Raw genomic sequence first — 16,749 nt, forward strand, 5'->3', positions numbered from 1 at the left:
ACCCTTCTACAGTTTTCTTTCTTTGACATAATATTGGACTATAAAATATAAAAGTAATAAAAATATTTTAAATAATAATAAAATATTTTATTTTTTTATTTCCAGGAAAATGAGCTAAAAAGGATTTTTCCGGAAATCTTTCTCATATGTAATTAAAAATGAAGCCTTAGGCAATTGCTAAAGAATTATTTTGGGACATTACTATATTTTAAGTAGTAATACAAATGGGAGCATATAGTAATAAATTATGTAAGCGAGATTACATTCTGTTTATTTAAACGTGTCTCTGACAATTTTATTTTTTAAAACCATCTGTCATTGTTAATAGCCCCATGAATTAACCCTTATGACCAAGAGCATTTTGTGACAATAATTTCATTATTAAGATTATTGCGACAACTAGAAGACATTTGTTTTTAATATTTAGTACATATAAAAATGTATAGCTTAGCATATTTGTATTATTCAGTATATTGGTTTGTAATGCATATTTTATTTATATCGATTAGTAAGCATGTTAAGCTATTTATTTTCCTAATATCTTTGGTTACGAAGAAAGTAAAACAGCAGCTGTTGCCATATACTGGATCTAACAACGTATTTTTCAAATAAGAGTTTATGAAAATAGTTAAAGCAGCGTTTCATAACTTTTTACATTACGAGGTACATGATTGATGACACGCGCACCCTCCCCTGGGTAAACCCAGATATCTCTATATGAAAAAAGTAGGGTAAACATAACTTTTTGCTTCTTATTTTGTTTTTTTTTTCACTGTTTTGTTTCATATTCTTAAAATTAACATTTAAAACAACCTAAGCATTTTAAAAAAGTGTCATTTTTGGAAAGAAGTAATCAGTCTACAGGTACTTATAATGGATTAAAATAGCTTCAAATTTACTGATCAATAATATGCTGAATAACTACTAAGTATTGATAAATAGCACAAAGTACTATTTTTAAACTTGCATTAAAAACTCTAATACATGTACAAAATTACAGATAAATATATAAGTAAATATTTTAAGTTTTTAATATGGAAATAAATAATTAACTTGTAAAATTAGGAAATTTTGTTTGGTGATTTTGGAATGTATTAGGGAAGCTTGTAAATGATCACATCGGCTTAATAGGATACGAAATTTTGTATTTTACATATATTTCATTATTGTTAAGAAATATCATCAATAGTGGATAATTTTCGTTTACGTAGTTGTTAGTTTAAAAATATACGGTACCTTTTTCAACTACCTAAGAAATTTGCATTGATTATATCAAATTGGTTCAGAGCAAGAAAGGACTGTTAAAGATTATATAGATATGTGATGTAGTCACCCTATTTCTGTTACCTTTTCTACCATTGAATAACCTTTTTCTAGGAGGAAGAAGGGATTTGAAATGCAAGTGATTACATGAACTTACTAATAATGATTTAGACATTTTTAATATAGAAACGCGGACTGACAATTTATTCAGAATTCTATTAAATAGGAAAAATAAACAAAATGCAGGGTAAAAATACATATTGTAGCAATTTCTCAATCTAAGACGTGAATGATGTTCATGCATTTCTTTCATCATGAAGCTAATTTTAATATACCTTGTTTTCTAAATTTCGCTTTCTTGCTTTATAGACAGCTGTGGATGATACGCTAGATTTATCTATCCCACCTTGTGTTCATTTGCCGCTACATTTTGAAACGCATTTACGCATGGAGAACTTACTATAGAGTAGTATAAATATTAAAAGAAAATATGTCACATTCTTGTAGATGAGTAACTGTTTCATTAAAATCCACTGCACCAAGTAGACAATCCAAATGACCGCGAATTCATTTGCAAATATTTTCAGTTTTGTTCAACCTTTCGTACGGTATTCTATATCATCACTGTATGAAAAACACTTGTTTAATTATATATGTTTGAAACCCGTAGTAATTATATTAACGCTCGAATTAGCAGGACAAGGTTACCGGAATGTTCACAGGTGCGTACCCAAGAAACGGCCTATTCAGATTGCGTTTTAGGAACCTTCATAGGGCTTCATTTAACAGTAATCGCTATGGATCAGAGATGGATGAGCATTCGAGTAAAATAAAAAAAAATTGATGTTTGTCATTTCACTAGAACCATCAACTCACAGAACACAGCGTATGATGTACAAGACGCATCTCATCAGCTACAGGTTGGCAAACAAAATATATCTGTGTTGACATTTGGTATAAGACGAACCCTTGTTTGAGTAATGTGATACAGAACACAAACATCTTTGACTACTAACAAGTGGGGAGTAATATTTGTGTTGTACGATTAATGAAGTGACTTGCAATTTTCACGCTGTGGGCACAACTATTATTAATGGGGGTGATGCAGAAAGACCCAACATAAGACACTGCTCCAGTGCAGATTAAACAACTCTTAGCGCATGTATGAGGGCTGTCTAACTTACCTGTAAAACAAAATCATTAACAGTAGTTGCCTGAAATGCAAGACATCTGTGATCAAAGTACTGGAAATTGTGATGCCCTTGACAAATACCGTACAATCGAGGAAAATGTGAAACAAATTTATCAGTACTTATACAGAAAATTCCAGAAGGCTTGTAACATGGTATTCGCAACTCACAAATGGCATGAAAGAAGCCAAAGAAACTTAGTTAAAATCTAAATAGAAATATTTTGTGAGAATACTATTTACTTAAAGCTTATAGCAAAAATTTTATTTATTAAAAATGTATTAACGAGTTAATCAAATTCGAATTAGCAGGAGAAGGTTACCGGAATGTTCACAGGTGCGTACCCAAGAAACGGCCTATTCAGATTGCGTTTTAGGAACCTTCTTAGGAACATTCACCTTTGTCATAATATCATCATTATATCATAATATATTAACGAGTTTTACCTTTTTGTATAATAAGATCAGAGAAGCTTAAATATAAAAATCTGCTGATTACTTTGATTTGAAATTACTGATTGTAATTTCAAATCTGGAATATTAAATACATAACTAAAACTTATAGCATGAAAAATTATTTTTGGATCTTGTAGTTGAAAAACAGTTAATGAAATGGTTTTGTTATCTTATCTGTTTCGAAATATTGGCTTTAATTATACTAATTCTTCTAAGCGATGGCATAATACTTAAATTTATATTCTTCTTTGAATTTAATTAGTGGTTCTTACAAATTAAATTAAAGCTGAGACAGAATATCACTTTAACATACACAGGATATATAGTGACTAATTTATGTCATTGACTTTGCTTAAGATTATAATTTACTTTAATTTAATTTGAAAAATATTGTTCCTAATAATACGGTTTCTTAGGGTATGCAGGGCTTAACATCAGTGTTCATTTCTCAAAAACAAAGCGCCTTTTTAAAGAGATTTAAAATTAATTTAATGTTGCTAATACTGTTTATAATTCAATGAGACAAAAAATGGTAACAGACACAGGAACATAAATTTAAATTTATCGTTATGTAATTCATGTATTTAAGCATATTTAAAATAATTTAACAATATTATGAAAAGACCGAGTGTTTTCGTCTTGGGTAAATGAATGATGGTTGTAGAAATATTACTCGATGGAATCAACTAATTTTTAATCATCTAGTATCTGTTAGAAGTCTTAATTTCATTAAATAACTGTAACAACAAAGAAATTTTTATTCATTTATTTTTCAGTTAATTTAGCTTATTAGTTAGAAGAAATATGTATACTAAAATACCACAAATATGATGCTAGTTTAAAACGGAGTACATTTAATTTTTAATGTGAAGGTTTAGTTTTAACCCTTTTAAAAATCAATTCTTCCAGCAAAATGACTCTGTTTAGCAATTTTTTTTTTTTTTTTTTTTTTTTTTTTTTTTTTTAAATTTCTTGATTTAAGAAAATTTTTGGAAACATAATAGCAGGGCATTGGAAATAAATCTACTTGTTTTTGCGTTACACATGTTTCGCATAAACAATTGATGGGTTTTGAAAAGGAATTAATGATTAGAGTCAAAATGTCTTTACTTATAACATCTATTACAGAAAGTCTGGGTTTATTAAACATGTTACAAAAACCTCAAATTTTTTGAAGAGCTATCGCATTTGAGATAGCAAGATTATAATAGCACGTTCCAGTATCAGAATTCACTGCGTAAATCCTCATTTAGGTTTTTAATTAACCAATAGTAAGAGGACATGTTTTGCGTACAATCGAGCTGACCACAGAATAAATACTTAAGCGTTACCATATCAGAAGATTAAATGATTGAATGAATTAATGTTCCCATGAAGAGTATCATTCGCCTAGGGAGCATCCTCCGAAAGGACGGCTATGTGATTCCTTAGATGTATGGATTTTGCGTTAGCCTAATAACGCTAGAATTCTTACTAATGAGGATATATGTAAAGGAATGTATCATGCATTTTTTCTTTATTATTTGTGTAATTAATTTCGAATACAAATGATTATAGCCGCAATTAAAATAAAATGCATTAAAACATGAAATAGCAATGCTCCTAGAATACCACATGAGTTATATATAAATGTGCTCTAATTTTAAGTAAAGTCTTCAGAATTTCAATACGGCATTTCATACATGCAGTATTTTTCGTAACAAATCGAGCTTTTATCCCTAATATGACGCATATTCTTCCCTTTATTTAAGGGATGAATTTTTAGCTTTGCGTAACGTTGCTCTTCACTAATTTCTGTGAAATCAGTGCTCCATTTGTATGGCACGAGTGTTATAAATATTGTTTTATGACATTATTAATATTTTTTACGATTTTATTTTTATGTATGTATTGTTAAAAATTAGGGTTTCGCCTTCATTTGGTTTTCTTTATAATTCTAAATTACGAAGACAAGTATAATAATTTCTGGAAATCATGTCACTGGAAGTACCAAATATATTAATCATTCCTAAGTTTTAGAACTCTTGACGCACAGATTTCGGGAATGTCTTCAAAACTATATAGACGCGATTTGCATGATACCTAGGCATGATATCCAGGAATAAGGGTTATAATACATAATTTTAAACTGTAAATTATTTCAAGAAAAAGAATGTAATAGAACTTAATTTTAGCGTTTTTAAATTCATTGTTGCTACTGGTAATATTTTCCAGATTTTGATTTAAAAAATAAATAAAATAGCTGAAATAAAAGAAGAAATAAATAAAAAAATAACAAAGTAATTCCTTTTTCTAAAAATATATTATGTCTATGAAATAGGCAATTTTTGTCTGTATATGAGATTTGCATAAGCAGGTTTTCCCATTCTGCTAAGAGCAAGAATACTTATCTATAGCCTTCTCGCATCGAATTAAAGCACATATTAATGCAATTTTAATCATTTTACAAATTTTCATGGTATAATTTACTTCGTCTCAAATACACGGCACTTAGTATTTAAAATCTTTTAAATTTTAAAATCACGCTATGAATATACTTTACCCATTCGAGAATCTAAACTTCCCATTCTAATCTGATCTCAGCATGCTATTGCTTTTGAGAAACTTTTCTTGAAAAAGCAGCAAACTAGGAATACTGTTGCATTGTTAAAACGAGTTCACTGCTTTAATTAAAGTAATCAAGTGTTTCGTGTTTACTCTGGGAATGTTTCCGGACTTTTCGATTATGTAAGTTTTGAGGTTCGAGAAAGGTTTAGATTAGTTTCGTCACGGTAACACGGATAAAAATGCATAATTATGTGAAGTAGATTTTCTTTTAAATGTAAATCTAATCTGCATTTCCCGGAAAATATTCATATAGTTTGTAAAGAAAGGAGCTGTGTAGCATAAAAGAAAAAAAAACAGAATTTTGGTTGGCTTGGCATAGTTTGAGAACCCTTTTCGAACATTAATTTCCAAATGAAATATTTTAGAATTCCCATGAATTGGGAAAGATTTCAAATTAAGTTTCTCTTTTCACGAACGAAGTTTCAGTTTGCTTTTAGGATTTAAAAATTAAAGATTTTAAATCTTATCAAACGAAATTAGAATTAGAAGATAATAAAATACCAAACTTTATTTTAGATTATTAAGAATTAAAATATTTACATTTGATCGAAAATTATTAAAATTTGTATATATTTCTAAGACTTAAGCAAAATCTAATTATCCGCTTAGCTGGAAAAATTCCTCTTTGACGTGGGGCCCGTATAGTCATTTGTTGTTATTAACGATGATTTAGGCAATCTCTTGACCTTATAAAAAAAGCTTATTATATTTTCGCTAAAAATAAAAAATACATTTTATTTAAATTAGCAGTTTAGTGACTCTTGGAAGTACGTCTTTTAGGAAGACAGAATGCTTTAAATCCGTTTCTTTCTTTAGCGACGTGGAAAGAAGTAAAATAGAAAAAGCTAGAAAAAATGTCAAAATTATTAAAATGAAAGCTTTTTAAATATGAATGTATACTAGAAACGACAATTTTGATTAATAATAAAATTAATTTCGTCTGTATTCAAGGATATTAGAAAGCTTAGAATATTTGCTATTTTTTATTTGAAAGCTTAAATTATTTATTGTTGTAAAGGAAAGCAAGAAATGCTCCTTTACATCAATAAATTAAAACATCATAAAATTCCAAAAAGCATTTGTGATAAAAAGCTCTAAAAAACAATATTTCGAATTGGTGTTTTAACATGTTAATTGTGAATATTTTTGTGTCAAACATGCGTTAGTTTTTTTGTGTCTTTCCCGTGCTCCTCTATTTTTGTGCTTTCATGAATAGTAAGTTTTATATCAACAAAAATTTTTCAATGCTGTATTAGAAAGAAACGCGTTACAAATTCTGGCAAAACGTGAATTTATGTCAATATTAGTATCTCAAAAACGCAATGAAAAAAACATGTCTTGCATAAGCTTGCAAGAACTATTTTCATATGACAGAGATCCAGCAATGAATCAAGTAATATCAGAATTAAGCGATGAGGCTTTAACATACATGAGTAGTAACACTGTGCAACGTTCTGTTCATGACACAGTCTTTAGAGGAATATAGTTTGATACAGTACCACTCATGAATACATGATATAGAGTTATGTAGCTTCACTGGGCTCAGCACTGCGGTCAAGGAAAATTGAATGATTAGAAATGAGTAATTTGGTCTGACCATTCGTGCATTCAACTAACTGTTTCGAGTAGAAAAAAGTATTGTGGGTGTTGAAAAAAACTTCAAATATCAAAGAGTACAGGCAGTGGTGACGGCTCCATAATGAAGTGAGGTTGGTTTAATTTGTATTCACTAAGACCTCCGATTCATCCACAAGCGTCTCTGACAGGAAAAAAAGAATACACATCTAAGCTCACAATATTTCCATGCTCATTTAAATCAGCTTATTCTAGCGTTATTGGCACACCTTGAATGCCATACAACATATTGTAGAACACAATCATGTATCCCCTAATAAAAATAATAAAAATAAAAGAACTTCACCGCTTTTTGAGATATATTCTGCTCATTGCTTAACAACATAATCCTGCATACTTCTAGAGTCCGTTGTTCCCCATATTTCTGAAGTTTTACTCTGTAGTATCCCTACTAAATATTATACTTAATTGCCGGTTTTCGTATAAACATCATTTACAGACTTTTTCAAATATGTATATGAAACATCTTTTATAGCCTGAAGTGTCTGAAGAATTTGGTTTATTCGCAATATTAATTTAGTTGCTTATTATGATAAATCAGTCGAAGCAATTCTCTCAGCCTCAAAACATTTTGGACCATTTCATGAATATCTGTATTTAAATCGCATCTATTAAGTAAATCTGGAATAATGTTTTCTCTACCTTTTATTTTTCATAACCTTCAATGCATCAGGATAATAGTTGAACTATTAAAAACAAGACAGCAAAATATTTTAAATAATATCATTATGTATCTTAAATTGGACAAGATATCTTAGCTATTCGTAGATCAGATAGACAACAATCTTAAAATTTTAGTAAGAACGATAAATCAAGCCAAAATAAGTGACTCAATTACAGAATTTGAAAGAAGGATGTAATATTTTAACTACGCTTGGAAATTTTCTTTGATTTCATACTTGACGTAATTGCTTAGTGTTGTTCATAATATCAGTATGACAGTGCATGATTATTTGAGTCATGCCATAATTTTAAAACGAAGCTACGTGCAAGAATTTAGACAGAGACCTGCGCATTAAACACATATAACTGCCTTCAAAGCAAATATAACAAATATTTCTTGGAGGAAAAGTATGTCCATCCTTTATTACTGCATTAATTACATTTTTGGTTTGATATGGGTAAAAGTTTGAAAATACTTCTTGTTATTTAGCTACAGATTGAAGCGTAACACTTTATGTTCTGCATTTCAACAACAATTAAAGCGGTGCATTATATTTTCAAAATATTTATACCATGAGGCGCATTTTTTTAAAGGTGAAAGGCTCAGAAACGTCTTTTAAACGTGCAACTGACAATTGCTTTAAGTTAATGCTTATTCTATAGAATATGTGAAATTCGGAATTCTAAATTGTTTTAAGACTAAAGTGTATACAAAATCTTAATGTAAAATGTTTATGAGCTAAATCAAATGAAAGGTATCAAATTATGATGCTTGATATTGTGGAATCCGTTATAATATCTATTGTAGTCGCATATTGAAAAATATATCATGAGGTTTGATCATATAGTATGTAACAGAAACGTAAGCATTTTTATATTTTTATAGCTGTTATGAAAGCGTATCTATGATGGAAAAGGGAAGGTAAAGGGCTTTAAAATATAATTTTATTAATTGCTTCTGAAGAATAAATTAAGCATAAAATTTAAAAGGCAATACCAAAAGGAAAATTTACATTAATTTATATGAATGTTATTTACACAAAATACATGTCTTGATTTATTTATGTATTTCTTTCTAGGTCTACGACACCCCTTAGGCAAGACACAGACGACCGACGAGAAATCATGGCCACAGTTATAGAATCTGAAGATAAATGCCCAGATATAATACCAGGTAAGAGATAAAGGCATAGATAACTTAAGCATGCTTTAAGAAGAAAAGAAAAAAATAAATGCTATTTTATACATGGAAAAGCAATCCTAGATTAAGGAAAATAATTCCTTTCGAAAAAGCTTCAGTTTTTATAGAAAGACTGCATATTATAAGAAATATGTGATTATAAAATTCAAAGAGAAGCATTAATAGCTTTTTATTTCTTTTTAAGCATTAATTAATAAGCATGAATATGAAAGTCACTACAAGTTTCTCCAATGTCTTTTTTATTTATTTTGTATGCATGTTTCACAGTCAATAAAACGTTTTGTCAGTGCTAAATAAGAAATATTGGGTAATAGATGCAACTAAATTTTCCCTGCACAATGAGGAACACACTTCACATTATTCAGTATTGATATTACAAGAATAAAATTCTGATTAATAGCTTGCAGACAGTAGGATGATGGATACTTACACATACACACACACACACACACACACACATATATATATATATATATATAAATTTATCACCAAATTAAGCTTAATGGGAATAGTCCATTAAATTCTTAATTTTAATTGCATACATGCCCTCTTGAAAGCCTCATATTGCACGATGTTACATCATACATCAGAACCGCAGTGCGAAATCTTTTGTCCAGCCGCTGCTCATGATTAAAACAGATTTTACGAGCTTATAAATACTATTGCAGCTATTAAGCATCACATTTTCGGCACTTCGTCTTCCTGCTGGCAACTGTGCCACTTAGCCTCAAAGAGCTATTCTCCGTTTCTTAAGATGTAATTAAGTATCTAAAATTGAGGGGAGAATTTAGCACTTCTAGTTCTACCAATTAAGGAGATAGGTGTTAAGAAATTCATCAAACAAAAATAAATTATGTTTAACTATCAAGCTGCTCGTGCTTCTTCCAAAATTTCATACACTACACAACATTTTGCAGTTTTTCTAGGCCATAAGTAACAATTGTTTAGTTTCAAATTTCTACCGACGGCGTACTAGTGAAATTATTATGTATAAAAATTCATTTTAATTTATTTATTTTCAATTTTTGTACTTTTTGGAATCTTTACTTAAATTACGTAGTTGATTGGAATTGATGCTGACTTCAGATTGAAATTCCTAGTTTTGACTAATTTTGCACTTTGGATAGGAGTATTTCTATTTAGTTTATTTCATTATACATGTACATATATGTCTTTGCAAATTTATGATTTTACCTGGTCAATAGTCCTAACAATGACTAATGCTGTCTTCCGAATACTTAAAGTTTCCTGTATTCCTAAATTTTATAAAAATTCAAACTTATAAGAACAGCCTCTTTTCATAAAACGTGCAACTATATACACATTATCAAACATTCTTAAGCAGCTTACTTCTGTTCACGTTTAATTAATGTAATCGTTTATTCGCATAAAGCATGCGATGCACATTGGATCTTTGCTGCGGAAGCATTAAATGAGATCTAAATCAAAAGGGATTACATGAGTTATACACCATTTTAAAGTTTAGCAAAGCCATGAAATTCGAGATTAACATATAAACTCTTCTGTGTGGATTCCGGAAACCGTGCTATATGATCAATAAAGTACAACTTTCCTTTTCATAAACAATGTAATTTCAGAAGTTCAAATCCTTTTCAGTGTATGAAGAGTTATGCCCATTTTAAGCTTTGTGCAGTAATATTCTTAACGCCATTCATACACGAAATCCTCTGTATAACCCCTCCTTCTCAAACGCTAACGAGCAATTTTGAGCCGGAATTCTCCCAATGAACGCAATTTTAACTCACCTGCACGGAGGATTTCCTTCTCAACGAACCGGACGAAACCCGTCTGCTCCAAGAGAACTGAAACTGTTGGTTTAATATGAATAAGCCGAAATCCTGAAAAGTGAATCATGGAGAAAATCTTCGCCTCCGGTTTGCATAAATCAACTAACCATTAAATGAAAGGTGGTCTGGTATTGAATGAGATTTATTAGTCTCATCTCCAGATAAACGGAGAGCATCCTTGGCCGTGAAGGAATTTAAAAGATCCCCCTCTGTCACTTCTTTATCCATATCGAATATTTATGTGCATAACCAAATGAGGTTCGTAATCCGTCTAAGCAATTAAGATGGAAATGTTGACTACATAAATCAGACTGTGACCATGAAATGCTTTGGAGACTTTATTAAGTCTGTCGCGTTTAAGCGAAAGTGCATCTGTCTGTGGACTTTCTTACCATAATGTAACTATACAATTAAAAACAACAGCTTAAAGATCAGAAATAGTAAAATACCTATATAATGAATTAAATATTTTCTTTTACAATTTCGTATTTGATTGTTATTTTATCTCCATACCACTTAATTGAATAATTTTGTTCATATCTATTTATTTCTACCATACCTATACGGAAATCTTACATCTATTGATTAGATGATGAATCAGTCATCAGAACTGTTATTTCTTTTTATCTGAACATGTTTTAACATAGTTAACTTTAAGAAAAGGCATGTAAACGTCTTAGTAAACTAGCTTGATTAAAATTATTTTTTGAAGTTATTTTTCCGTAACAATCACTGTGTTTTATGAAATTAGGAGTGAGAATATTATACTATGGTAACTGCCAAAAACCTTTATATCGAAGTGCAGAATTAAATAGGTAACTTGAAAATAGTTTAATTGTTTTAAGTTTTAATCTCCAAATATATATCATCTTAATTGTGCCAAGTATTATTTTTAAATATGGTGTCACATAACAACCTTAAATTTCGCGAATATTTCTGTTATTGTTAATAAAAATAGATAATAATAAGTCATCAATAAAAGATAAAATAATTTAAGTATACATATTTATATGGAACAATTTGAAATTGCGTTTTTAAAACTACTACATTAATTTAAAAGCTATAATTGCAGTAATAATTAATTGCTAAAATCATACTAACTTGCTGTATTTTATTAGCTGAAGTTAATTTAATAATAAATTTGCTATTTATTATTTATTGAGCTGAAGTAAATTATTTAAAAGCTAGAATTAATTTATTTTTTTAATAAGCTGAAGTAAACATTGATTTTAGGTTTTAGACGTTTATATGGGAATTCAGTTCGGTAATTGTTTGAATTAAATTTAAGATACTGTAGTCTATTAGTTATTGACTGAATTTAGATTTAAGAGGCTGTGGATTATTAGATATTAACTGAAATGCTCTCTTCGGAATATATTACATATGATTAAGGTCTTGTAGATTCATGTGTCGAGAAAAGATGTTGCTACAAAATAAGAATTATTTATTTGTATCAGATGTGCAAAATGTTTTGTTGCATTTAAGTTTGTGAATGATCATAAATTCAATTAAATGAAACTTTCAGTTTAGAAGTAATACAGCTCTGACGTTGTTATAAATTGATAGTTTGCGCCGTTAGGTGGCGCTCCGAACGTCTTGTCTCTGTTGGTACTCTGTAACTTATTTTAGCTTGATGGAAGAACGAAGGTGTTAAGCCTAATAATGATGAAGGCATGTGCCTAATAATAATGCTTGTAACCACTGTAAATAAAACGTGCGCGTATTAATAACGAAGCGGATTGTAACCGGAAGTAGTCACTACAGACGTCTATCTTTGGTCAAAATGAACACATTATATTGTGTGAAATGAGCATACGTCAATAATATAAATTTTCCCCATGATTTCGAAGTGCATTTTTACATAATGTGTAGTTAATGACTGTATATTTTTAAAACACGTTATTTGTTAGCAAAGTTCTCTTCCTATTTTCTCTTTTCATGCATTACTATGCCGCTGCAGCTGATGTTATTATATTAGTTATCATATATTTGATTTACGTTAAACTCTCACTCATGTTTGAAAGCAGGTGAAGTTTATGGATTTTGTTCAACCCACGTAATATAATTACAAATATAGTTTCTAATTAATTTTATAAATTCCCGCGGATTACGAAGATAATTTTTCATTTATATTCTTGTCTGTATGAAATATAAATATTGAAGCTCAGTTAAACACAGTAGGTTTTGGTTTAAATAATTAAATTTAAATAATTACAATACATTTTAATTCCATGCTTAATTGTATGACTTTTCTACACTTCACATCAGCCCGATCTTCAAGCAAATAAAAAGTATTTCACTTGCAGAGCCATGAGATAGTTTGTCATTTATAAAAATATAAAAAAGCAAGAAAAGTTTTTTATAAATCGTTTTGTAAAAGCAATCTAAAAAATAACCTAACTAAATATAAGTGTGATTTCAATATATAGTAAAAAAAAAATATTTTAGTTATTTATGCGGTTTTCTAAATATTAGCATTACAGGACAGAAATTAGGACAGAAACAGCTCTGCGGAGAAAATCCATCTTGCTTATGCGGTTCGCGTCTCAGTTGCAGTTACGGGCCATTTACAACAGCGCCATCATTCTTTTATGGAATACATTCCAAAAATGAAAGACTTTTTCTCGCGAGAGTACCTGCGATGAGATGTTGATTTTGATACAGAAATGTGGATTTTGTATACATGAATTTATTTTTAAAACTGTATGCTTGCTTTTGAATTTCGTTATCTAACTTTACCTATCCCATTCGATACCGGAACCCAAATATATTTCTGAGTGAAAGAGAAAATGGCTGAAAGACCGAGCAATGAAACACGTTGCTTTGAATGCGATGCATATTTTATTCTTAAGCTTCATGACAGAAATTTACGTTTCAGGGAGGTGCTCTGAAATTTGATTCGGCTTTGAAATTTTATTCAAGAAAGCCACGTGCATTAGTTTCACTGCAATGCTTTCCTTCCAGTTGCCATGATTTTGTAATATTATCTTGAAATAGTTATGGGCCATATTGAGGTGAAAACTTTTTATGAATGATATATCAGATGCAATTTTTCTGAATATCAAATAAAATTTTCTGAGTATATGCATAGTATTTGCTTAAACATTTACGAGTAGAATAAGTTTAAAAGTATGTACAAAACTTGTATCCACATAAAACTACAACTATAAGATTTCGACTGTTGTTTGTAATAAGACTCGGCAGGCCGCAGAAGTACGGTTTTTTTTCACGTACGATATTATTTTAGTAAAAGAACATTTCCAATTATTCCGTTAAAAGATCGATTTATCTTTTCCCTAATAATTATAAGAAAAAGAGATTTTAATATCATGTTAAAATATTTCATTTAACGAGAGTTATTATAAAAGTGCAGTTTTGAGCTGTAAATCAGTATGTTAAAAGTGCTAAGTAGATAAATTAAAAAGTCACTTTATCTGAACTTCTTATCATCATTTTATAGAGCCGACATTACAAATGTCTTTTAAAAAAGGAAATATGACATAACGTTCAATTTCGCGAAGCATCGAGAAGATCTATACGATCGAAAATGAAATGTTGAAACAAATACCGGAGCTTTTTAAAACTGAAATTTATTTTGACAATGTTATTCAGAGACTGGTTCATGACAAACACATCAGTTATCACTGTGAGACAACGAATGCTTTAGTGGAGGACATTTTGAGATAAAATGAATCGTTATTTTCAATTGTTTTAGATACTTCATTAATTTATTTCTATTTTTAATGCTAAACTTTGCAGTCGGACGTTCTCAGGTTGCTTTTTTCCTTTTAAGTCAAATATAATTCCTTACTGCTTCAACTGTTACCTTTACATTTAAACATTTTAATGATTTAACTTCTTAGATAAACGATTCTTCTTTTCGTTAGTAATTAAATTTATTTTAATTAAAACTTTAAATTTGCATTTTAAAGCTAAATTGTTAACCTCAGCAGAAACGTGGAATTTATTGCATTTAAGTAGAATAATTATTAGAACAAAGTTATGATTGCCTATATCTAACTGAAGTAAAAGTGCAAAATTCAAAAGCGACTTGAAAACTCAAATCATGTAGAAATATATGTATTTCCAAGATTCCAAGTTTTTGTGTCAACCTCATGCTGGTTTCAGTGTTCTGTGCTAAAGAAAATAAAAAGCTCGAATTTAAAATCATTCGCATTCAGGATACTCAGTAAATATATAATTCATTAATAAAACACTGACGGGATTCTTTGACAAAGTAAGAAATTTTCGATTTCGAAATTTTATTGTGTCAGAGTAAACACGATGGGAATTAACTATTTTCTTTATATCGATCTTACTAATTAATGAAGATCCTGAAAAGTAATAATATTTTTGTTCGTTCTAGATAATCTATCCAAATGAATCATATGAAATATTGTACATCAAAAATTAAGTTTATGTATTTGTAGCATTAATTTATGTAGTTGTAGCAGGGCAATTGAAAAACATTACATGTCTTTATACGTCTAGAGGAAATTTACATTTATGTAATAAAATACAATTATGGAAAATTAATTATGCATTTTATTCACTATTATTTCTAAAGGTATTTATGATGTTAAATTTGTTTACCTATACCAACACATTTTGAAACGCGCCCCCCAATATATTCCCCAAATATTTTCGTATGCATTTATATATTTTGTTCATAAAATATATTTATGACTGTGAAAGTATTTTGAAAAAAAAAATATCAGATTAAAAGAAAATTTATGTCACTTATTATTACTGCTAATACCAATAAAGGATGAAGCTATACTAATACACAGCTGCATTCCTGGTTCAAAATCATAATTTTTGAAGCCTTCACAAAAGGCAATAACAGAGTTTCCTCATGTCTTGCCAGAAAGACGCTGTATAGATTTTTGCAGTATTGTTTGCTAGGCTGCTTCGATCCAAGTCTACAATTTAGTGGAACTGTTGGAAGAGGTAAGTGAACCGTTTTCTGAGAAACCATATTCTGTATATGCTCAGTCGACGGCTTGTTCTTTGAATGGGTATGTTAGGCATGAAATTTTATCTATAGTGCTATGAAGACATTTCGGGCAACATGTGTTCGTGCGTTGTTGTTTTTGAGTATAACACTAGGATATGCTTAAGGAATGATATTATTTCCATTTCCTGTTATATTATTTCCATTTTCTGGCAACAGTTTCAGAGCCTGTAAATTGTTGCACAATGCAGAGTCTGTATGTAACGTAAACATTCAATCAAATGTTGATTTCCATTATTATCTGTCCTGCTTCTGAATGTCCTTCCTACAACTCCCCATGTAAATGATTCTTCCAAATGCTGAATTCGAGGCAATAAGTTTCACTAAATAAACACTAAATTTAATTCTGGAAATTAGGCGTGAAACTCACTTTGTGCAAATGTATGTTTTGATAATGTCGTTATTTACGTGTTACAAATTTTTTATAAGACACTTTTTTGTTGGGTGCTACTTGCACTTCACAAATAGGTTGATCAAACTGGATTGGATAAAGCTTCATTTAATTATTTCATACATATGTTCGTGTAATTTGCATGTAAAGATACTGTTACGAAATGCCCAGCTGCGGTAAGATCGCTTTCTCGCAAAGCGGGTTTAGGGTTGCCAGAAAGTAACAAGGAAAGGCTGGGTTGCCATATTTGAAGCGAAATTACCCGTTTGGCGAAAAATTAGCGATATGCCGTAGACGGAGCGAGAACATTCTAGAACGAATTCTTACCGATTCTCCCCAGAATGTTCTCCAAGGCAGATCGAAAGCTATATAAACCCCTGTCTGTACGCGAATTAGCAGTTTATTGTGAAGAGTATTGAGCAGAGTCGAAGAGTCGTTGAGTTCAGAGATTAGCTCGAGAACGACAGAATCGAGTCAGGAGCTGTACATTAGTGCTTTGCCGTGAAGGTGTCTTCCTCGTTT

At 29.9% G+C, this 16,749-nt stretch overlaps 1 protein-coding gene across 1 annotated transcript in view; it reads left to right on the plus strand.

Annotated features, from left to right (window-relative positions):
- The window catches only part of LOC118192543 (neural cell adhesion molecule 1-like), a 332,149-nt gene that overhangs the window by 245,038 nt on the left and 70,362 nt on the right, over nt 1–16,749 (plus strand). Inside the window, exon 11 of the mRNA XM_085817818.1 lies at nt 8,893–8,987. Coding sequence (XP_085673944.1) covers nt 8,893–8,987 — 95 coding nt within the window. The remainder of the gene's footprint in view (nt 1–8,892; nt 8,988–16,749) is intronic.

The sequence above is a fragment of the Stegodyphus dumicola genome, chromosome 5 (genome assembly GCF_044657685.1).
Source record: "Stegodyphus dumicola isolate Sdum_Otavi_A_Nest chromosome 5, ASM4465768v1".
NCBI lineage: Eukaryota > Metazoa > Arthropoda > Arachnida > Araneae > Eresidae > Stegodyphus > Stegodyphus dumicola.